This window comes from Carlito syrichta, unplaced genomic scaffold (genome assembly GCF_000164805.1).
Source record: "Carlito syrichta isolate Samal-C Ts95f unplaced genomic scaffold, Tarsius_syrichta-2.0.1 Scaffold257243, whole genome shotgun sequence".
NCBI lineage: Eukaryota > Metazoa > Chordata > Mammalia > Primates > Tarsiidae > Carlito > Carlito syrichta.
The window spans coordinates 475196-497802 of record NW_007201339.1 but is presented as its reverse complement, the minus strand read 5'-3'; the positions used below and the strand labels follow the sequence as shown (position 1 = coordinate 497802).

At 45.7% G+C, this 22607-nt stretch overlaps 1 protein-coding gene across 1 annotated transcript; it reads left to right on the top strand.

The window, feature by feature from the left end:
* Positions 1–1799: 1799 nt before the first annotated feature.
* Positions 1800–22449, top strand: RAB40B (RAB40B, member RAS oncogene family). The gene is made up of 6 exons (XM_008052132.2): positions 1800–2043; positions 17040–17148; positions 19613–19673; positions 20374–20451; positions 20834–21056; positions 21414–22449. Exons 1-6 carry the CDS (start codon positions 1800–1802, stop codon positions 21683–21685), a joined length of 987 nt encoding a protein of 328 aa, XP_008050323.2. The 3' UTR covers positions 21686–22449.
* The last annotated feature ends 158 nt before the right edge of the window (positions 22450–22607 follow it).

Below are 22607 nucleotides of genomic sequence, written 5' to 3'. Positions count from 1 at the left end.
TCTTAGGTGGATTTGACCTTCCATGGTCTTAAACTCTTTTTAGCATACTGTGTAGTTTAGAATCCAGCACTCAGGCACCACAGGGCACGTCTCTGACCTTAATCCTTTGCTGATGGGGAGGCTTCCACATGACTTGTGTTCTGGGCCTCAGTTGGCAAAGAGGACAGACTGATGTTCTCCTAGCACTATGGAGCAAAAATGCTCAGGGGCCCACAGTTTTGTTTTGTTTACTTCTTAGAAATGGGGTCTATCCCTTTTGCCCAGGCTGGAATGCAGTGGTATGATCACAGCTCACTGCAGCCTCAGACTCCTAGGCTTATATGATCGTCCCACCTTGGCCTCCAAAGAATCTGAGACTACAGGTAAACGCCACCGTGCCTGGCTAAATGTTTGATTTTGTAAAGATGGGGTCTCACTATATTTTCCAGGCTGGTCTCTAACTCCAGGCCTCAGCTGGTCTCCTACCTTGACTTCCCAAAGTACTGAGATTATAGATGTGAGCCATTGTGCCTAGCCTGGGTCCACAGCTTTGAATGTGCCTGCCCAGTTGGCAGCCAGGCAGGAGGGCCGGGGGTTCCAGGACCCCATGCTTGGCTTCTCAGTCTGTCTATGGAGCTGGTACTTCTGCCTGAAGCTAGCTGCTGATGGCCATGTCTTGGAGAGAGAGCCTCATAGAGATATTGGTATAAAATGCCTAGGTCATCATAAACAATCCTGAGGTTTTCTCTGCCAAACTGTTTTCACTTTATTCGGGTTGTGTGTTTCAACCTCTTGCAACTAATAATTAATTAATTACCCTCCCCCGAATATGACTCAGCCAAGTTTGCTCATGAATTTGAATCAACTGGTGTGTCATTTATATGGTGACTCGTGACAGGACTGGCATTTTGTTGGATTAAAAATAAAAGCCAAAACAAATTTATAGAGGTAGAATCATAAATATACCCACTAAACTCTAGATGACCCTAGTACATGAGGCTAGAAGCTATCGTCTTAATAGGAAATACTAAGTTGATAAGTATGAAGAGTATGAAATTCTCTCTTAGATTAGTAAAATCCATCTGGAAATAAAGTCCATTTCTTCCAGTCTAGAATGCTGTGCATGTTTTAGAAGAGAGACTGCTGCCGCACTGCTGTGGGTTTAAATAGTGGCATGATAGTTTAAAGTTAGAGAGATACAAAAGCAGCATTGTCAGACCTGAGATCATCATGGGATGTAGAAGGAGTCCACAAAGGAGGGCTCTCAATGCCCTTGACCTCTGACCTCTGAGTGTTCTTCTCCCTAGCACTGGATGGGGTGGGGATGGGCCTGAAGGGGAGTAGGGGGCTTCAAGAGTTGCTGAGTGAAATGGCTTTTGAATGGTGTGTTCATTTCCTAAGGCTGCTGTGACAATTTACAGCAACAGATTTATTCTCTCATAGTTCTGGAGGACAGATGTCCAGAATCCAGGTGTGGGCAGGGTCACCCTCCCTCTGAAGGTTCTGAGCAGGGATCCCTCCTTGCCTTCTTAAGTTTCTGGGGTGTTGTGGCAGTTCTTGGCATTCTGTGGCCTGTGGCAGCATCACTGTAGTCTCTGCCTCTATTATCACATGGCCTGTTTGTCTGTGACCCCAAATCGTCCTGTCCTTATGAGGACATCAGCCATTGGATTTAGGGCCCTCCTAATTCAGTATGACCTCATCTTGACTTGATTGCATCTGTGAAGACCCTATTTCCACATAAGGTTACGTTCTGAAGTTCTAGGTGGACATGATTTTGAGGGGATGCTTCAACCCAGTACAGATGGTGACAACCCAAGATGGACAGTTTCCTTCACATAAAGGAAGAACTGGAGCCCCATGGGATCCCCTCCTCCTGCAGCTTCAGCACTGGAACCCCTTGCCCTTATTGGGTCCTGTTGGCTGGGGATCTGGAGGGTCCCACAGGACCTGCCCCAAAGCATGCTGTAGGCCTCGGGCTCACCCTGAGTACTTCCCTACTGGACTTCTACATGAATCCTATGGGTGATACTGAGCTCATTCTGCCAGTTGTCCATGCTCATGGTTGGGGTGTTGAGGCTTCATCCCTTTGTGAAGCAGAGGACTTGGATACCTCAAGAAGGGCCCAGGAATCTTCATTTAAGTGCACAGCAGCATTTGAGAAACACTGCATGGGTTGTCTCTTTCTACAGAGTGTTTCTTCTCCTCTTGCCCTTCCTCCCTCTCCCTTCCTTCTTCCCTCCTCCTCCTCCCTTTCTCCCCTCCTTGTTCAGGTTTATTGACATGTAGTTTACTTAACAGTAAAATTTACCCCTTCTTAAGTTTTGACAAGGGCTTACCATTGTGTGACCACCACCATAATCAAGATAGATAACAGTTCCATGATAGCAAAAGCTTCTGCAGCCCCTTTGTATGCAACCACTCCCAACCCCCACTCCTCCTATGCCTCTCAAAGTGCTGGGATTACAGGTGTGAGCCACTGTGGCTGGCCAGGATTTTTTTTTAAAGATGCCTTTTATCAGGTTAAGGAAGTTCCTCCTTTCTTTTTTTTTTTTTCTTTTTGAGTTGGAGTCTCACTCTGTCGTCCAGACTGGAGTTCTGCAGTGGCCGCTCCCGGCCACCACAGCCTCGACTGCTGGGCTCCAGCAATCCTTTCGCCTCAGCCTTCCAAGTAGCTGGAACTACAGGCACACGCTACCATGCCCGGCTAATTTTTTTGATTTATTGTAAAGATGAGGTCTCACCAAGTTGCCCAGGTAGGTCTCGAACCTGCGGGCTCAGGCAATCCACTCACCTCAGCCTCCCAAAGCGCAAGATTACAGGCTGAGTCACCGAACCTGGCTAGTTCCTCCTTTCTATTCCTAGTTTGCTGAGATATTGTGAACAGGCAATGCATTTTGTCAAATGCTGCCTCACTGAAATAATCACATAAAGGTTTTTCTTTTTCGGTTTGTTGCTTTGATACATTGCATTGATAGATTTTCAAATGTTGAACCAACCTTGCATTTCTAGGATAAACCTTACAAGATGTATTATCCTTTTTGTATCTGCTGAATTTGGTTTTTTTAAATTGATGGTTTTTTTAAAATTTACATGTTTACTTTTAATTTATTGTGTAATAAGTTATTTTAATGATTGGATCACAATACTAGAGAAATCCCCCATCTGAACTCAGTTCTGATGGCTCCAAAACCTCTGCCCACAGCCTTGATTCTTTACCATAGGGTCCCTTGATACCCACCCATGACCTGGGTCACTGTGAGAGGCTCTGTCCATTCAAGCTGTGTTTCCTGGCACAGTGCCCAACTGCCCTGCATTAATCACTGCTTCCTGTATAGGGAAACTTCTCCCACATGGCTGCTCCTAGAATTTCAGAGATATTACTATTTTATCTTTTTGTCTAGAAATGTAATATTTCCTACCTTAGGTTAGTTATGTACCATAGGAAAACCAGCAATATTCTAGTTGTATAAATGGGTTTTTAACCAAATCTTCATTGAGGAGTGGGAGAAGAAAGCTCATTTACTGTTTACCTATTAAAAATTCATATTTCTTAATATATTACCACCTGTATGCTTTGGCAGTTTTGTCCAATGTATATGGAAACAGATACATTTGCTTTTATTTTTAGCTAATTTTTTCTCAAGCATAATTTTCTGTCTTACAAAGGAAAAAGTACAAATACATGGGAAAGTAGTTTATAATCTACTCTTTATTTTTATTTATTTTTTTGAGTCACGGTCTCACTCTGTTGTACAGGTTGGAGTGGAGTGGCACAATCATGGCTCACTGCAGCTTCAGCCTCCTGGGCTCAGTCAGTCCTTCCACCTCAGCCTTCTGAGTAGCTGGGACTACAGGCATGTACCATTACAACTGGCTTTTTTTTTTTTTTGTAGAGACACGGTCTTGCTATGTTATCCAGGCTGATCTCCAACTCCTGGACTCAAGGAGTTCTCCTGCCTCAACCTTCCAAAGTGCTGGGATTATAGGTGTGAGCCACTGTGCCCAGCCTACTATTTCTATTATTCTTTTATGTCTGATAATTAGCATTATTTTTATTCAGTATTCTTCATTGATTTATAGGAAATCTAAATTATATGTAAAAATATATATAATAACACATGCATATATACACATATTATTTATATATATAACTCCAATAATATCATTTGTATTGTTTCCCCGAAAAATTGATGAACATTACCAAAAATGGAAATAAATTGTTCAGAACTAAAAGATCATATAAATATTTCATTTAAATAACATTAAAAATTACATATACTGTGGTAATACTACTATGTGGAAAGAAAATTTTATATACATGAAGAGTGAAATGAGGCTGGTCACAGCGGCTCACACCTGTAATCCCAGCACTTCCAGAGGCTGACACAGGAGGATTGCTTGAGGCTTCTTCTTTTTTCCATTTTTTTTTTTTTTTTTTTTTTTTTAGTCAGAGTCTCGGTCACCCAGGCTAGAGTGCAGTGGCATGCTCACTGCCACCACAGTCTTGGCCTGCTGTGCTCAGGAGATCCTTCTACCTCAGCCTTCCAAGTAGCTGGAACTACAGGGGTATGCCACCACACCTAGCTAATTTTTTTATTTACTGTAGAGACAAGGTCTCGCCAAGTTGCCCAGGCTGATCTCAAATCCCTGGACTCAGGCAATCCTCTTGCCTTCACCTCCCCAAGTGTTGGGATTATAGGTGTGAGTCACTGTATCTGGCTGAGGCTTCTCCTTCTGAAGACAAATGTCACCTTTGCAGACTGGTGTGTTTAGGACAGGATGCTTCCAGAAATAAAATGCAGCTTCACTCAGGTGAACAGACAAAGCACCTTCCAGGTAGGAGGGTTAGGGACAGATACAGGAGAGGGAGGCAAGGGAGGAAGGCAGGGGATGGGGGAAAGGTGGGGAAGCTCGGTAGCGGACTTAGAAAAGCAGGACAGGCTTGTTAGAGCCAGTACAAGCTGCTCTTGACTGTTCAGAAAGAGTGCAGATGTCATACAAAACACACTTATTTATTTATGAGTTGGAGGTCTTGCTCTGTTGCCTAGAGTGCAGTGGTGTGATCATAGCTCACTATAGTCTCTAACTCTTGGCCTCAAGAGTAGATGGGACTACTGGCACATGCCACCACATCCAGCTAAATGTTTTATTTTTGGTAGAAACAAGGTCTTGCTATGTTGCCAAGGCTAGTCTTGAATTCCTGGGCTCAAGTGATCCTCCCACCTCTGCCTCCCACAGCACTAGGATTACAGGGGTAAGGCATCAGGCCCAACCTTACCACACACTTTAAAAGTAAAGATGAGCATTTTAAAGTGAACATGTAGGTTAGGCACAATGGCTCAAGCCTGTAATCCCAGCACTTTTCGAGGCCAAGGTGAGAGGATTGCCTGAGCCCAGGGATTCGAGACCAGCCTGGGCAACTTGGCAAGACCTCATCTCTACAATAAATCAAAAACTCACCTGGGCATGGTAGCATGTGCCTACAGTTCCAGCTACTTGGAAGGCTGAGGTGGAAGGATCACCTGAGCCCAGCAGGTCGAGGCTACAGTGACTGTGAGCATACCACTACACTCCAGCCTGGGCGACAGAATGAGACTCTAACTCAACAAATAAAAATAAAAATAAAAAATAAAGTGAACATGTTATGGCATTTAATAATTCACTATATTGTGCTGCATCACCACCTTCTACTTCCAGGGACCCTGTGTCCATCCAGTAGTTGCTCCCTATCCCCCTCCCCTTAGTCCCTGGCCAGCACCAGTCTGCTTTTTGGCTTATTTATCTATCTATCTATTTATTTATTTATTTATTTATTTGAGTCTTAACTCTGTCACCCAGGCTGGAGTACAGTGGAACAATCATGGCTCACTGTAGCCTTGACATCTTGGACTCAGGTGATCCTTCCACCTCAGCCTCTCGAGTAGCTGGGACTACAGGAGTGCGCCACTATGTTCATCTATTTTTATTTTTTACTTTTTCTGTAGAGACTAGATCTCACATGCTGCCTAGGCTTGTCTTGAACTCCTAGGCACAAGCAATTCTCTTGCCTTGGCCTCCCAAAGTGCTGGGATTATAGGCATGAGTCACTGCACCCAGCCTGCTTTTTGGTATTTAACTCAACGTAAGACAAGTTTATTAAAAGTCTGAGGCTCAAAGATGAATATGTCTGTAAATTATATTTAATTAATATTTGCACCATCAAGAGACTCTCTTATGTTCTGAAGACATACAATTATGTCTGCTCATTCACTAAAATAGAATTAAGCAGGTGGATGGGTTGAAACAGATTACTGAAGTATTTACTCATTGTGTGGCTACAAGTGTAGACAGTGGCATTGCATTGGACTTTTCTCTTTTCTTATTCCTTTTTTAGAAGGTTAAAATTATATCTCTTTTTGTCCCTGCTATTATGTATCACTCAATGAACAGTCTGACAGGCTTTGTTCTAGGAGCCTTGAGTATTTTTATTATATTTTGATAGACACAGTACTTGGGGAGTAAATAAGTTAAGTACAGTGAACTTGAATTATACCTTTTGATCCTAACACTGATGCTAATGTCAACAATGTTAGCTTCTCATGAACCAAAATGTAAGACAACACAGAGAAGAAGGAGCACAGCAACTAAGAAAAGAGCAAACAAATGGACAGGAAATAACAAAAACATCGCAAAGAATAAAGCAAAGTAGTTCAATAAATAAGTTTGTGAAAAAAGAATTCCTCTTAAAATACGAATTTGAACCTGGTTATGAAAGGCTTTGACTTGAGAATTTCTCTAGGTAGCCCTAACTGTGTTAGAGGGTTTAACATGGTTTTGGAATAACTTTGATTTTAGGGAGAAAAAAAATGACTCACAGTGAGACAAAGTTTCTCTCTGGACCCAGTGTCCAGATGTTACAGGCTGTCACTGAGGGATGGACAGGAGGCCCTGTTCAGTTGCAGAGGTCAGGTGGGTGCAGCACCTCAATGCCTAATGCATGCATCTAGGGTCAAGTGGCCCCGAATTAGGGGGTCCTAAAGGGATGCCCATGTCCTAAGCAAAAGGGATGTAGGATGCTCCTAGGGTCAGGCCACCTGTCCCTGGAAATCCAAAATGTTCAGTGGCTGACCCTGGGGATGGGTGGTGAATGCAGATTAGAAAGTTATGAATGAAGATTAGAAAGATTAGAAGGACCCAGAAAGGCAAGGTCCCCACAAGTGAGGCTGAGTCTACAGGGACAGAGTTGACAGGATCAAGGCAGATGGTGAACCTCCTCTGAGTCTTGAGTCTGTGGTAGGGTGGACCAAATTGGCCACAAGAGAGCTGACCAGGCACTGCCTAAGTGGCCTGGGATGAATATGTTTTGTCCTATAGGGACAAGAGAGACCATTTACTGATTTTAAGTATTCCTGTGGAGAATCCCATTGTAATCAGCTAAAAAAGTTCAGTTAGATGGCTGATTATCTAGGACTCAGGATAAATTCAGATTTTAATTTGAGTATTAGTTCAAGATAGTTGAACATTAATTCTTTAAATCAGGCCACCAAAGTAAAGATCCCAAATTTGTGGAGCTAAGCCCAAAAACAGAGAATCCAGCAGAATGTGAAGGGGAGAATGATGCCTTGTGGCGAGTCACTGGCAAGAACTGAGACAGCCCGAGACTCAATGTGCTATGGAGTGGGTGTGGGGAATGGGAGGAAAGACCACTGAAGGTCAGGGCCACCCTCACTGGGTGGGACCCCAGGGATTTGGGAAGAATCAGAGCTTTTGTTGAGCTGCTGGTACTGCATGCTTATGCTTTGATTACTGTGGCAACTGTGTCCTACACAACAGTGCATACCCTACTTATGGTCAGGAAAACTGAGACCCAGGAAGACTGAGGAAGTTGCTGGTGTCAGGACTGGATTTGGTCCCAGGCCTCACTGTCTGAACACTTCACCTTCCTGTGGGTTCATCACAGTACTACATCAGGAACCTCATGGGTCCCCAGTAGGTTTAGTCCATCGCATTCCTGCCTTTCCTGCCTGGTGATAATGACCCACAAATCAAATGGCGAGCACTGTTTTTTCCAGCTTTATCTCCCCACCCCACCTGTAATAGGTTGAATGTCCGTGTCCTCCCACCCCCCAAATTCATATATTCAAATGTAATCCCCAGCTGGGTGTGATGGCTCATGCCTGTAATCCCAGCACTTTGGGAGGCAGAGGTGTAAGGATTACCTGAGCCCAAGGGTTCAAGACCAGCCTGGATAGCTTGGTGAGACCTCATCTCTACAATAAATCAAAAAATTAGCCTGTGGCACACCCCTATAGTTCCAGCTATTTGGAAGGCTGAGGCAGAAGGATCGCCTGAGCCCAGCAGGTTGAGGCTGTGGTGGCCGTGAGCATGCCACTGTACTCCAGTCTGGGCGATAGAGTGAGACTCCAACTCAAAAAATATATATAACCCGCAAAGTGGTGGTATTAGGAGGTGGGTCTTTGCTTTGGGAGGTGATGAGGTCGTGAGGGTAGAATCTCATGAATGGGATTGGAGTCCTTATAGAAGAGGCTCCAGAGAGCTCCCTTGTCCCTTCTGCTGTGAGGACACAGGGAGAAGGCACCTCTGTGAACCAAGAAGCAAGCAGTCACCAGACACCAATTCTGCTGGGGCCTTGACCTAGGACTGCCAGCTTCCAGAACTCTCTCATATTCATTGAGAAATAAATTTATGTTGTTTGGAAGCTACCAGTCTATGTTATTTTGTTATAGCAGCCAGAATGGACCAAGACACTACTCTACCTTAACCTGCCCCAGTTCTGAATTATAGGGACAAGGGGAGGTGCTGTGTGTGGTAAGAGAGTAGGTTCAGGAGAAAGGTCAGAATCACTGCTTTGAAGGAAACAAATGCTTGATGGAAACCATGTCAGGTGAGCCACTCCAAACCAAAACAATGCTTCCAAAAAAGCTCCTGTTCCTCAGAGGTCAAGGTCAGGCTGCTGTTGTCATCTTTTCAAAGCTGCTACTTTGTGGGGTAAGTTATTCATCAGTACTGTCCTGGTGGGAACTGCTGCCTGATAAAATCATTCAGTTTAATTTTGGTCATGATGGGTAATAATTCAGTTATTATTATTGAGTTATGTTTTCTTTTAACTTCTTGTTTACTCTTAGTGAAGTTCTGGGATGTGGAGGTCATCGTACTTTGCTTTGGGAAAATGTTAAAATGCATCTTTTGTAACTTACCCTAGTTTTAGGATGTCTCTGTCTCTCTCCAGTCATTATGTTTTGTGGATTTTATATCAAACAGGATATTTTTGGGGCAAATTTTAAAATTATCTTAAAATAACTTACGCAAATTGGAATTTATCCTCATGTAACTGGCAAGTTGGACCAGGGGTAGGTCCAGTTTCAGGTATGGTTGGATCCTGGTGCCTGAACAATGCCATCAGGATTGTCTCTCTATTGTTCTTTCTCCCTAAACCTCCTCCCTGCACATGCCTGTCTCTGCTTTCTTCTGTGTTAGGTTAAGTCCCAGGTTTGTTCTCTTCTACCTAGTCAGGAATCTGGTCACCAGCAACTGCAAACTATATGAATGATACAAGTTGTGATGCCAGTGTGGAGCAGGTGATAAGTAGGCTTCTCCCAGGCTCAGTCAATTATCCTCCAATGCTTCAAGGCTGTTGGTTTTTCTATTTTGCAAGCATTGCTAATTGACACCTGTAGGACTCCACTGCCATGACCAGAAACAGAACCTCAAAACAAGAAAGATCTTGGAAATTGAAAACAAAAATCTCAAAGAAGCAATAAAAGATAAAATTGATATCATTTCCCAGAATATTGAGAAAGAGAGAGGCAAAATAAGGAAAGATAAGAAAACTAGGGAATAGGATCAGGAGGCCCAATATCTTATTAATAGCATCCCAGAAGGAAAAAAAATAAATAATTCAAGAAACCATTCTCAAATTTAAAGATTTGTGACTCCAGATTGAAAGGCCTGCCAAGTGGTTGGCATGGCCATGAAGATGCCCCATGTTGAGGCATACAAGTGAGTGGTTTCAGAGTGCCACAGCAAAGAGGAGCCCCTCCATGCTCACCAAGTGAAAACATCAGATTGTGTTCAGAGGATCAAAAATCTATTTGACATCTGACATTAACAACAACCTCTGGAACAACATTGGCAAGTCTCTAGAATAAAAAGTATTTCCTTACTCAATTGTGTGCCCATCCAAACTCAATGGAGTGAGGGCAGACTAAAGACATTTTTGAACACTCGAGGTCCCAAAAACTATTTTCCGCCTTTCTCAGGAATCAAAAAGAGGAAGTCAACCAAGAAAGGGGAATATAGAATCCTGCAGTAGAGGAATGGGAGCCATCATCCTAGTCCAGACAGGAGCAAGACAGAAGCTCTGGAAAGATGTCCCCAAGAAGGCAAAATTCTTGAGTGTCTGGAAATACTGAGAAGAGATTTGGATAATTGGAGGAAATAGGAATGAATTGATAATAAATGTAAGAAAACTAAGCAAATAAACAATGAGGCAATGTTTAATTCCAGTAAAAACAAAAGGTTGTACATGAAGGAAAAATAAATGCTATACCACATGGTTCAGTTGAGGAAGGTGTTTACCTGGTATCTTAGTCTGTTTTCTGTTGTTACAAAAGTACCAAAGACTGGGTAATCTATAAAGAAAATAAATTTATTTCATATAGTTCTGGAGAGTGGGAAGTACAAGGTCTGCATCTAGTAAAGGCCTTCTTGTTGCATCATAACATGGCAGAGGGCATCACATGGCGAGAAAGCAAGAGTGTGTCTGCCATCTCAGGTCTCTCTTCCTCTTCTAAAACCACCAGTCCATCATAGGGACCCCACCCTAACCTTATCTAATCCTAATTACCTCCCAAAGACCCTTCCTCCAGTCAACATGTGAATTTGGGGATTAAATTTTTAACACATGAAACTTGGGGGACACATTCAAACCATAGCATCTGGTCATAATGATGTAAAATTCAATATTGATCTAGCTAAAATTCAACAAGACTGTACAGAGAGGATGTGTGTATATGCACTGTGTGTGTGTGTGTGTGTGTGTGTGTGTGTGTGTGTGTGTATGTGTGTGTATTAGAGGGGTGGGGTATGTCAATTAAAGAGAACTACATTTTTACCTTCTATAGTGGAAAGCCAATGCCTAAAGCTGAAAAGTCAGGAGTTAGGAATATAAGTATATTGTTTATAAATGTGGAGATACATGGTGTATTAGTCCATTGCATTGCTATAAAGGAATGCCTGAGACTCGGTAACATATAAAGAAAAGAGGTTTAATTGACTCACAGTTCTGCAGACTGTAAAAGAAACACAGTGCCCGTATCTGCTTCTGTTGAGGCCTCAGGCTGCTTCCACTCGTGGCAGAAGATGAGGGGAGAACAGCCATGTCACATGGCTAGAGGAAGCCAGAAAGATGAGGGAGGTGCCAGGCTCTTTTTAACAATCAGTTCTCTTGGTAACTAATAGAGTGAGAACCCATTCTTTACCACTAAGACAACACCAAGCCTTTCATGAGGAATGCACTCCCATGACCCAAATGCCTTCCACCAAGTCCCGCCTCCAACATTGGGGATCAAATTTTGACATGAGATTTGGAAGGCACAGATATCCAAACTATATCACATAGCAAAAGAAATGATTTTAAAAGGTTAAAATTGGAGGGAAGGGGGACACAACATCAATAAGGGAACCTGATCTCAAAGCAGGCAAAGTGGGGACCAAAAGCGAGGCCCAAACTTTACCTGTACGATGACCATGTGTATACCTAATCCTGAATTGTATCCCACATCTTTAAAATAAAATAATAATTTTTTTATAAAAGTTAAAATGGGTAGTGTGACAGTGGGGTGGGAAATGGACCAGAGATTGTGTGACAGTACTTGGGACCATGAGCATCTATGACTTGTAAACAAAAACCAAAGATGGTTTTGAAACCCACAAGTGCTTAAAAAGATAATCAAGAATTAAGTCTTTTTATATTTATGAAAACATTTAAAAGTTATTTGGCCCTAAAATAAACAAGTACAGGAGGATTCTTTCTAAGTAATAGGAGCCAACCCAGCTCAGGCGGTGGGTTAACCTCTTGAAAGACAAAAATGAAATGTCTCTCCAGCCTGTGAAGGGTAAGTGTCCTTCTCACTGTCTGGAAACAGACATATCAAAGCTAAAGTTATTGCCAGCTTCAAAAATAGATTCCCAAGTGTTTTATTCGTTGCCTCACACAGACAGTAAAAGACCTTTAGCATTCCAGGGGAAAAATAAGTATTTCCAAAACTGATGTTTGGGTTGCTAGAATGAATATGTCTGTTATCTTTATGTATTGTGTGTGCATGTGTGCATTTCATGCTATAGACGCCTCAGTGCTGACTGCTGCAGAAGGATGTGGCATTTGATGGTATCTTCTGGAGAGTGTGTGGGATTTTAAAGGTCTTTAGTAGTCTCTCAAGGCATATTTTAATAGGACTGGAAGCTACTGTGTTGGAACTAGTAGAATCATTTTGTCATTGGATTACAGAAAAATAGTTTCCTTTCTATAAAATTATTCTTTCCCTGATATTCCCCTGGGCACTCGGGGAAACCACACCAATATTGTTTTGTTCTGAGAGCAAGGGACAGATAATGAGGCCGATCCATATCCACTGCCCATGGTGCTGAAAATGCCCCACCAACTCCCCTGTCAAAGAGGAGAGAGACAGAGACAGAGAGAGCACTCCAAAGTATCCAGCTGGGCCAGGCAGCAGCCATGTGGCCAGTCCAGGGAGCCAACACCTTCATTGATGGGTCGAGCAGCGTCTGTATGTACTTCTGACTCTGATAATTCTGCTTGCATTTTTTGTCCTCTAATCTCATTAAGGAACAAACAAGCAGATGTATCCTTCTGGTGGAGTGGAATTTGCCCTTTCATTGATTGACTGGATCTCTCTGATCACTGTGATCGGTGGTCTCTCACTGATGGACCATACATTTTAGTGGGAGACAGACAAGGACACAGGAAGTCTGGACTCCATGTGATGAAGGCTCTGATGGGGGAGAGGCTGAAGGAAGAGCCTCTAGAGCTGCAGTCCAGTAAGGCTGGGGGAGCTGGATGAGGAACAGAGGCCCGGGGGCAGGGGTAGAGGCAGGAAGGATGGCGAGGCTACAGCAGGTGACAGGCTGAACACAGTAGGAAGCCTGGGGATATGGAGAGGGGTGATGGGATGGAGCTAGGGATGGGCATCTGCACAGACATGCTCAGATCAGGCTGGTGGCCTCTTTTTACACGTGCTTGCTGCTTTCTAGTGCTAAGCAGAGGACAGAAGCCCAGATGCTTCTGGAACGTTCATGTTCTGCCCTGAAGTCGTGGGTGACCAGTAGATTAGAAAGCCCATGTGTGACTCCTCTGCCACCTGTTATGCCTCAACATCTTAAGATAGGAAACTATGAATGTAAGATACTTTCTCCTGGGACTAAGGGGCCTCGTAGCCAGTCTAAGTGGTCTAAATCCTCCACAGAGCATTTGCTAAACTACTTAAAATGGCACCTTACACAACATCTATTTTCGAGGATCTTGTTTCCTCAGAATTTGCTGGTTGCACTGGAGTTTTCTCTTGGAGGAGAGAGTTGCCCAGACCTCTCACCCACTCCATGACATCCTCCAAGGTGAGGCTGTGGAAAGGACTTCACTCTTCTTTTCCCCTCCGCCTCTCAGCCAGCACTATTGTTGTTCTTCGTCTTCCTTCTTCTTCCTCCTTTTTCTTCCTTCTTCCTCTTCTTTCTCTTCTTCCTTCCTCTTCTTCTTCCTCCTCCTCCTTCCTCTTCCTCTTCCTCCTCCTTCTCCTTTCTTCTTTCTTCTTCTTCTTCTTCTTCTTCTTCTTCTTCTTCTTATTATTATTATTATTAGAGTTGGAGTCTCACTTGGTTAAATAGGCTCACTGCAGCCTCAACCTCCTGGGCTTAAGCGATCCTTCTGCCTCAGCCTCCCCAGTAGCTGGGACTACAGGCATGCACCATCACGCCTGGCTAATTTTTCAATGTTTTAATAGAGACAAGGTCTTACTGCGTTGCCTAGGCTGGTCTTGAACTCCTGGGTTTAAGCAATCCTCTCACTTTAGCCTCCCAAAGTGCTAAGATTACAGGTGTGACCCATCATGCCTAGCCTACTGTTTTTCAGAGACAAGGTATGGCCGGACTCAGTGGCTCAGCCTGTAATCCCAGTACTTTGGGAGACCAGGGCAAGTGGATTGCCTGAGCCCGTGGGTTCAAGACCCGCCTGGGCAACTTGGCGAGACCTCATCTCTACAATAAATCAAAAATCAGCCTGGCATGGAGTCACGCGCCTGTAGTTCCAGTTACTTGGAAGGCTGAGGCGGAAGGACTGCCGGAGCCCAGCAGGTGGAGACTGCGGTGGCCAGGAGCATGCCACTGCACTCCAATCTGGGTGACAGAGTGAGACTCCAACTCAAAAAAAAAAAAAAAAGAGAGAGAAGGTATTACTACTCTGCTGCCAAGGTTGGAGTACAGGGTTGCAATCATAGCTCACTGCAGCCTCAAACTCTGAGGCTCAATCAATCCTCCCACTTCAGCATCCCAAATAGCTGGGACTACAGGCATGCCACTATGCCCAGCTAATTTTTTTTTTTTTAATTTTAGTAGTGACGAGGTGTTACTATGTTGCCCAACCTAGTCTTGAACACCCAGACTGAAGCAATCCTCCTGCCTCAGCCTCCCAAAGTACTGGGATTACAGGCACAAGCCACACCTGGTATGTTTCCCTTTAGAATTATTTTTAATTCAGCTTTACTTTTCAAAACATTCAGAGTCTGATCACATCCTAGAATGAAAGTTTACAAGGCTGGTCTTTTCTGATTTAGTGCTTTGCTCCCATCCCTAAGTAAGTCTATAAATTAAATCATCAAGCACATTTGCAAAGCCTGGTGATGTCTTGTTATGAAGCAATTTAGAATCTTGTGATTGTGCATTTTGTTGTGTCTATCTTGGGAAGGGAATGCTCCTTTCTGGCATTCTCTAGTCACTTAGTGGAAACTCCCTCTCAGTTGCTCGTTCTCCAGCCACCCTAGCCTAGCATGTTCTCTGCAGACCTGGTAGTCACTGGGGGCCAGAAGTGAATATAGGAGATGGTTTCTCATAGAGGCAGAACATTGGCTTTTGGAACATGGGGACAAATAGTTTTATGTTTTAAAAATATTTATTGTAGGCCGGGTACAGTGGCTCAGCCTGTAATCCCAGCACTTTGGGAGGCCAAGGCAAGAGGATTGCCTGAGCCTGGGGTATTCGAGACCAGCCTGGGCAAGTTGATGAGACATTATTTACAATAAATCACAAAAATTAGCCAGGTATGGTGGAGTGTGTCTGTAGTTCCAGTTACTTGGAAAGCTAAGGCAGAAGGATCACCTAAACCCAGTAAATCAAGGCTGCGGTGGCCATGAACATGCCACTGGACTCCAGCCTGGGCAATAGAATGAGACTCCAGCTCAAAAAAATATATATATATATTTATTGTAGGCTGGGCACAATGGCTCAAGCCTGTAATCCCAGCACTGTGGGAGGCCAAGGCGAGAGGATTGCTTGAGCCCAGGGGTTTGAGACCAGTCTGGGCAACTTGGCGAGACCTCATTTCTACAATAAACCAAAAAATTAGCCAGACATGGTGGCTTGTACCTGCAGTTCCAGCTACTGGAAGGCTGAGGTGGAAGGATCGCCTGAGCCCAGCAGGTCAAGGTTCTGGTGGTTGTGAGCTTACCACTGCACTCCAGCCTGAGAGACAGAGTTAGACTCCACCTCAAAAAATATATTTATATATTTAATATATTTATAAGAAATGCTAGCCAGGCTCAGTGGCTCAGTCTCTAATCCCACACTTTGGGAGGCTGAGGTGAGTGGATTGCCTGAGCCCACGAGTTCAAGATCCGCCTGGGCAACTTGGCAAGACCTCATCTCTACAATAAATCAAAAAAAAATTAGCTGGGCATGGTAGTGCGTGCCTGTAATTTCAGTTACTTGGAAGGCTGAGGCGGAAGGATCGCCGGATCCCAGCAGGTCGAGGCTGCGGTGGCCGGAAGCGTGCCATTGCACTCCAGTCAGAGCAGGGTGACAGAGTGAGACTCCAACTCAAAAAAAAGAAAGAAAGAAAGAAAGAAATGCGTAGTCATTTAAAAAGAGGAGAAGCCGGACTCGGTGGCTCAGCCTGTAATCCCGCGCCTTTGGGAGGCTGAGGTGAATGGATTGCCTGAGCCCGTGGGTTCGAGACCCGCCTGGGCAGCAAGACCTCATCTCTACAATAAATCAAAAAATCAGCCAGATGTGGTAGTGTATGCCTGTAATTCCGGCTACTTGGAAGGCTGAGGCGGAAGGATGGCCGGACCCCAGCAGGTCAAGGCTGCGGTGGCCGGGAGCGGCCACTGCACTCCAGTCTGGGCGACAGAGACTCCAACTCAAAAAATAAAAATTAAAAAAAAGGAGGAGAAAGATTGAAAAAGGTTAAAAACCTACTCATGTCTACACCCCAGAGATCACCATGATGACAACAGGGCATTCCTCACAGCCCTTGCTGTTCACACGCACATGCAGCTTTACACATGCATGCGGCTTCACACACATGCACACACAGCTCAGTGCACATTACCCATCCCATTTTATACACCTGTTATGTTTACTTTCCTTTCGTGGTGTGATCTTTGGGGTAAACGATCTGCATGTGTCCAGTCCTGCTGTCTTCACCCCGGTTCCTTTGGAAGCAGAACTGAGTGAAGCTTTCATGCAGGGAGAACAGAGGAGGAAGGGATAAGGACCAGCCAAGACACCCTCACTGGCCACAGCACCACTGCAAATCTCCTGTTCAAGACCACACGTGGGCACCACTGTGGCATGTGGAGACCCTAGGCTAGGCCGATGGCAGCCAGTGGACACCTGGACCCTGCAGAGGCCAAGGCAGTGATGAGAAGAGAGGCTGGAACTGAGGGCTCTGCATGGGTGGGTGGTGGTAGGGGGGTGTGAATCTGGGGCACACACAGACGGAGTTCCCCCACCTGCCTGTAAACTGAATGCAAGCTTTTCCCATCCTTCAGTGTGCTCAGTGGCTGGCCCCATGTCTAAGCCATCTCTCCCTTCTGCAGGGATCGACTACAAGACCACCACCATCCTGCTGGACGGCCGGCGGGTCAAGTTGCAGCTCTGGTGAGTCTGGGCCACTCTGGGCTCCCGAGAACTCACTGGCAAAAGCACAGCAACCTGGCCTCCCCTGACGGGGCCTGAGCCCAAGCCCCTCAGCCCAGCTGCAGCCGGGCTTCCCAGAAGCATTGCTGGCCTACTTGTCTGGGCCCCATCATTCAAGGCAAGGGCCCCAGGACAGCCTCAGCTCTGTGGTGGGAACAGGCTCTATGAAGTCAGATGTGGGACCTGGGGTGCAGGGAGATGGCCCCCAGCACCAGCAGGAGACCAGCACTGTGATCGAGACAGCCCAGGGCCCCAGGAACCCACACATGCCCAGTGTTGCAGCTGAGTACCCTGCAGGGAATCCGGAGACCCCTGGTATCAGGGGACCTATTGTATGACCTGCAGGCGGAAGAGCAGACAGAGGGTCAGGACGTGCTGCCATCGTGGGTGACTGGCTCTGCTCGCATCCTGAGAACCCTGGAAGCCCAGCTCAGGGCCTTTCTCCTCCCAGGTTCCAGCTTGGGTTCTGGTTACCTCTCTTCTGCCCTCCAGCTCAGGGGTTGGGGCGAGGGGCTTCCTGACCTCACTCATCCCAGGTTGCCTCCTGCCTAAGTTCTTCCCACCCTCTCCAGGCTCCCCCATCAACCATGCAGGCCACTCCCCAGCCTCCCTCCTCCAGTTGCTCAGGTCCCAACCCCCCACCCCCACTCCAGGAGCTGTCAGTCTGAGGCTGGCCAAGGGAGCCTCCCTCCAGTGTCTCCCAGACTTCCTGTCCCTTCCCACTGCCTCTCCTCACCCCACCTTGGGACATCTGGGGTTGTGTCTGGTCTCAAGTTCCAGCTCTCCACGGGGGCATGACCACTCTGAGGTGGTATTACTGTTGGCCACCAGGGTCACTGTCAGCCCCTGTCCTGCCTCCCTCCCTCCCTTCCCCCAACTCTGAGCTGACAGACTTATTCTCAAGTCTCTCCTCCCTCCCCTAGACCACCAGTCCTGTAGTTGTGGTGTAAGTCCTAAGTGTCCATGTGACATCTGAAATGGCGCTCACCCATCTCCCAGTTCTGCTTCTGGTCCAGGATACCCAACTAGCAAACACCCCCATGACTCAGGTGCCCAGCCAGCCCAGTCATCCTTGACACTTTTCTCTCTCACCTCCACTGCCCCTGCTCTGTCCTCAGGGTTTCTGCAAGCTCAGAATCCCCCAAGCCCCCTCAGGCCCTCAAGGCACCACCTACATGGAGCCAGCCACTGGCTCTGTCCATACCTACCTCTTAGCATGCCATTCCTTCTTCAGATCCCTGGACCTGGTTCTTCCCGACACCAAAGGCAGGGCCCCCTGCCTGCCCTTACCTCCCTTTCTGCATCCACTGAGGTATCTAGGCCCTGTCCTGCTGTCCTTCATGGGGCCTGGAGGAGAGACCTGAGGAGTCATCCCAGGCTGTGGAGGGAGTGCTTTCACTTCACAACAGGGCCACTGCACTGACCACATTAGCTGCCCCACCCTTATATGTGCCGGCCCTCCTCCACGTGTGCTGGCCCTCCACCATGTATGTTGTACCCCCACGTGTGCTGCCCCCCCCACATGTGCTGGCCTTCTCCACATGTGCTGACCTCCCCTGTGTGTGCTGATCCTTAGGCTGCCCTGCAAAACTGGCAGCGCCATTTCACCCCTACCTCTTTGCTCTTAGCTTCTGGGCTCCCACCAGGGCAACAGCCTGAACACCTGGGGCTCTGTTGAGACTGGGCCTTTAATTCTTGATCTGTTTGCTTCTCAGAAAGGGAGGTGCTTGGTCTCAGTCTTTGCCTCTGGTTCCCACCTGAGCCCAAGGCCCTTATCTCCAGTGTCAGAGCAGTCTCCAACCACAGGTGACACATAATAAAAACAGCAAGACCATGCCACATCCTACTGCTCTCACGTGACAATGTGGCATGCTCTCATACCTGGTTTGACTTTTTACATGACAATTAGAGAAGAAAATGAACCTGGAAAGACATCCCAACACCCAGATCACTGCAGGGACATGTGACAATTTGTTGAGGTCTTGGTCTTGCAATGTGATGGTCACTGACTAACAATTGTGAAATGGGCTGGGCTCAGTGGCTCAACCTGTAACCCCAGCACTTTGGGAGGCTGAGGCAAGTGGATTGCCTGAGCCTGCAGGTTCAAAACCAGCCCAGGCAACTTGGTGAGACCTCGCCTCTACAATAAAATTAAAAACTAGCCGGGCATGGTAACACGTACCTATAGTTCTGGCTACTTGGAAGACTGAGGTGGAAGGCTCACCGGAGCTCAGGAGGCTGACGCTGGGGTAGCCATGAGCATGCCACAGCATTCCAGCCTGGGCGATGGAGAGAGACTCCAACTCAAAAAACAAAAAAAGCAAAAAACAATTGTGAAATGCATTTGTTGTGGCTCTGAAGGTTGAGAACCTATTGTCAGGAGCACTGATCTCTTCTTAATGGTCTCTTAATCCCTCTTTTCCAGGGATACGTCGGGGCAGGGAAGATTTTGTACCATATTCCGCTCCTACTCTCGGGGTGCACAGGTAACGCAGCATCCTCTGAGCTAGGAGATCAAACTAACTTTGAATAACATTATGATCCTTAAGCAGCTATCCTCCCTAATGGATAATTGAAGGATAAAGTAACTAAGCTTATATATAAATTGATGCCAAAGTCTAAAATTGTGCTGTAGAGTGGTTGGTTGAAAGCCTTCTTCAGCATCAGGGATGTACATATGCATATATGCAACACTTGCTTAAATATGTGCACTGTGTATGTATAGGTATCTGTATATGTGAGTGCCTGAATATGAATATGTGTGCACAAACATATATATTCATGTGTGTGCATGTGTGCACATATGAACTGCATGTGCTGTGCACGTGTGTGTGTGTGTGGACTCTGTCCAGGTGAGTGGGCCTTGCTCCTCATGAGGTGATTCTTGCAGTGTCCCTGCAGTTTGTTCCTAGAGTAGCTCATAGATGTGAATTCTAGTCCCCAATTCACCTTGGCAGTTGAGGGTATATCAATGAAATGTCATTGGAAATAATCATAAAAATGCTACATTTGGCTGATAAATTAAAATTATATATTTAGTGTTAAAATAAGTAAAATGGTTATTTAATTGTCTTTGACTGAATTGCCCTCATGCCAGCCAGCGCATCCACAGTGATCATGTCTGCATGGCCCTAAGCGGTACCTGTGCCTGTGTTCTATATGTGAACCTTGTGACCTCTCCCCCAGGGTGTGATCCTAGTCTATGACATCGCAAACCGCTGGTCTTTTGATGGCATCGATCGATGGATTAAGGAGATTGATGAGGTATGATACAGTGATGTTGTTGCCCAAGTTCCCCATAGCTTGAGAGAACATTAGGTGAAAATTGGGGCCAGACCCACCAGGGCTCGTGGAAGCACATGGGCCAGGGCACAAGTCCGAGGCTTCAGCAACAAGAAATGTGCATAACCTCACAGCACTGCATTGGACTGGGCCCTTGATATAACCTAGAGAAACTCCAAAGCCCAGGAATGACCTCATCTTAACTAATTCCATCTGTAAAGACTGTATTTCCAAATAAGGTCCCATTCTAAGGTTCTGGGTGGATATGAATTTGGGGGACACACCATTCAACCCCACATGTTGCCAACAACAACAAAATTTCACACAAGTAACACATTTTCCTTACCTTTCTCTCACCCATTAGCATGCCCCTGGTGTCCCTAAAATCCTGGTGGGGAATCGCCTACATCTGGCATTCAAGCGGCAGGTGCCCACAGAGCAGGCCCAGGCCTACGCTGAGCGCCTGGGCGTGACCTTCTTTGAGGTCAGCCCTCTGTGTAATTTCAACATCACGGAGTCCTTCATGGAGCTGGCCAGGATCGTGCTGCTGCGGCATGGGATGGACCGGCTCTGGAAGCCAAGCAAGGGTAGGCCCAGATGCTGTCAAAGTGCTAGTTCTGCCCACCAGTCATGCAGGTAGTTCTGCAGCCCCTGCACAGTTGTCTGCTTCCCAGGCCCCGTCTCCAGGCCACTGTGTCCATTTTTCAAGAGTAAATGTTGTCATTGGAGAGAAATTATTACAGCTTTGTCAGAAAGCTCATGAGAGAAATTTCTGAAATCTGAACTTGAGCAGAGGTGAAGTCACAGCAGGGTTTGCTGCATTTATAAGTGACAGGCACAGGCATCCCCAGAGTCCTGGGAATAAGGGAGGATGGGTGTGGGCACTGCCCCCTCGTGGTTGGGACTGACATCAGCTAAGCGTGGTTTTGTTTTTTTTCCCCAAGTACTGAGTTTGCAAGACCTCTGCTGCCGCGCCGTAGTGTCCTGCACGCCCGTGCACCTGGTGGACAAACTCCCACTCCCCATTGCCTTAAGAAGCCACCTCAAGTCGTTCTCGATGGCCAATGGCCTGAACGCCAGGATGATGCACGGCCGCTCCTACTCTCTCACCACCAGCTCTACCCACAAGAGGAGCAGCCTCCGCAAAGTCAAGATCGCCCGCCCACCCCAGAGCCCACCCAAAAACTGCACCAGAAACAACTGCAAAATCTCATAGGGAAGGCATGGAATCTCTCCAGGAGAAGATGGAAGATGTACTCTAGATCGAAGAAAAACATTTGCAGTATCTCATGGTGACAGTGCTGCTTGGGAATACGTGTACCACCTTCCATGCAGTGAAAACACACTACATGCTTGACTTTGAATTTCTATGTGGATGTGCATGAAGTTCTTATTTTAGACATGTGTTTATAAAGGGAAAATTAGTACTCTGCTCAACTCCTGATAACATGAAATTCTGAATGTTACTTATGTCATGATTGCACTGAAACTTTTTCCTTAAAATAACTGCTTTTGTAAGAATGGTGATATGTGAGTGATGCATATAAATTCAAGCAATGACAGTAATTTACAGTCACCAATATTACAAGAGGGGCCTTTTTGTAAACCTCCTTTTTCATGTCAAAGCACCAATTTATAAACTGCTGCAGATGCATTTAGAGATTATGCACAACAGATCCGTCCCGTTTGTGTATGAAATGGATTTGATAAAGTTTTTGCTATGTTATTTACTACATTTTGGGATTAATAAGTGATTTATATGCATATTTTTCTGTAAATCTACTTTTTTTGTACAAGATGTTCTACAAGTCATGATGCTAAGGGAAGAAAATGCCAAAGATACCTCTAGTTATGTTGAATAGAGCCAACATGGTTTCAACAGATCAGCAAGGAGAAAGCCGTTTCAGTAAGGAAGTAAAAGCACTTATTTAAGAAAATTGTTTCTCAACAATAAAACGTATCCTTGTTTCTCTCTTGGTAGAGTTAACGGCTGGTTCTTTCTAATTCTGTATTTTTACAGCCCTTTTCTTCATTTGCATTTTTGTTTAGTAGAGACATCACATATGCTAATGCACAATGTTGACAACAGGCTGAACTCTTGAACTGAGTCACCTATCAAAAAAGATTGGCTGGGCTTG

What these genes read in the sequence shown, in the direction of transcription:
- RAB40B (XM_008052132.2), top strand. Translation starts at nt 1,800, where the DNA reads ATGGACAGTTTCCTTCACATAAAGGAAGAACTGGAGCCCCATGGGATC. An exon ending in CCTACTCTCGGGGTGCACAG is followed by an intron (nt 19,674 to 20,373) that starts GTAACGCAGCAT and finishes CCTCTCCCCCAG; the next exon opens with GGTGTGATCCTAGTCTATGA. An exon ending in GGATTAAGGAGATTGATGAG is followed by an intron (nt 20,452 to 20,833) that starts GTATGATACAGT and finishes CTCACCCATTAG; the next exon opens with CATGCCCCTGGTGTCCCTAA.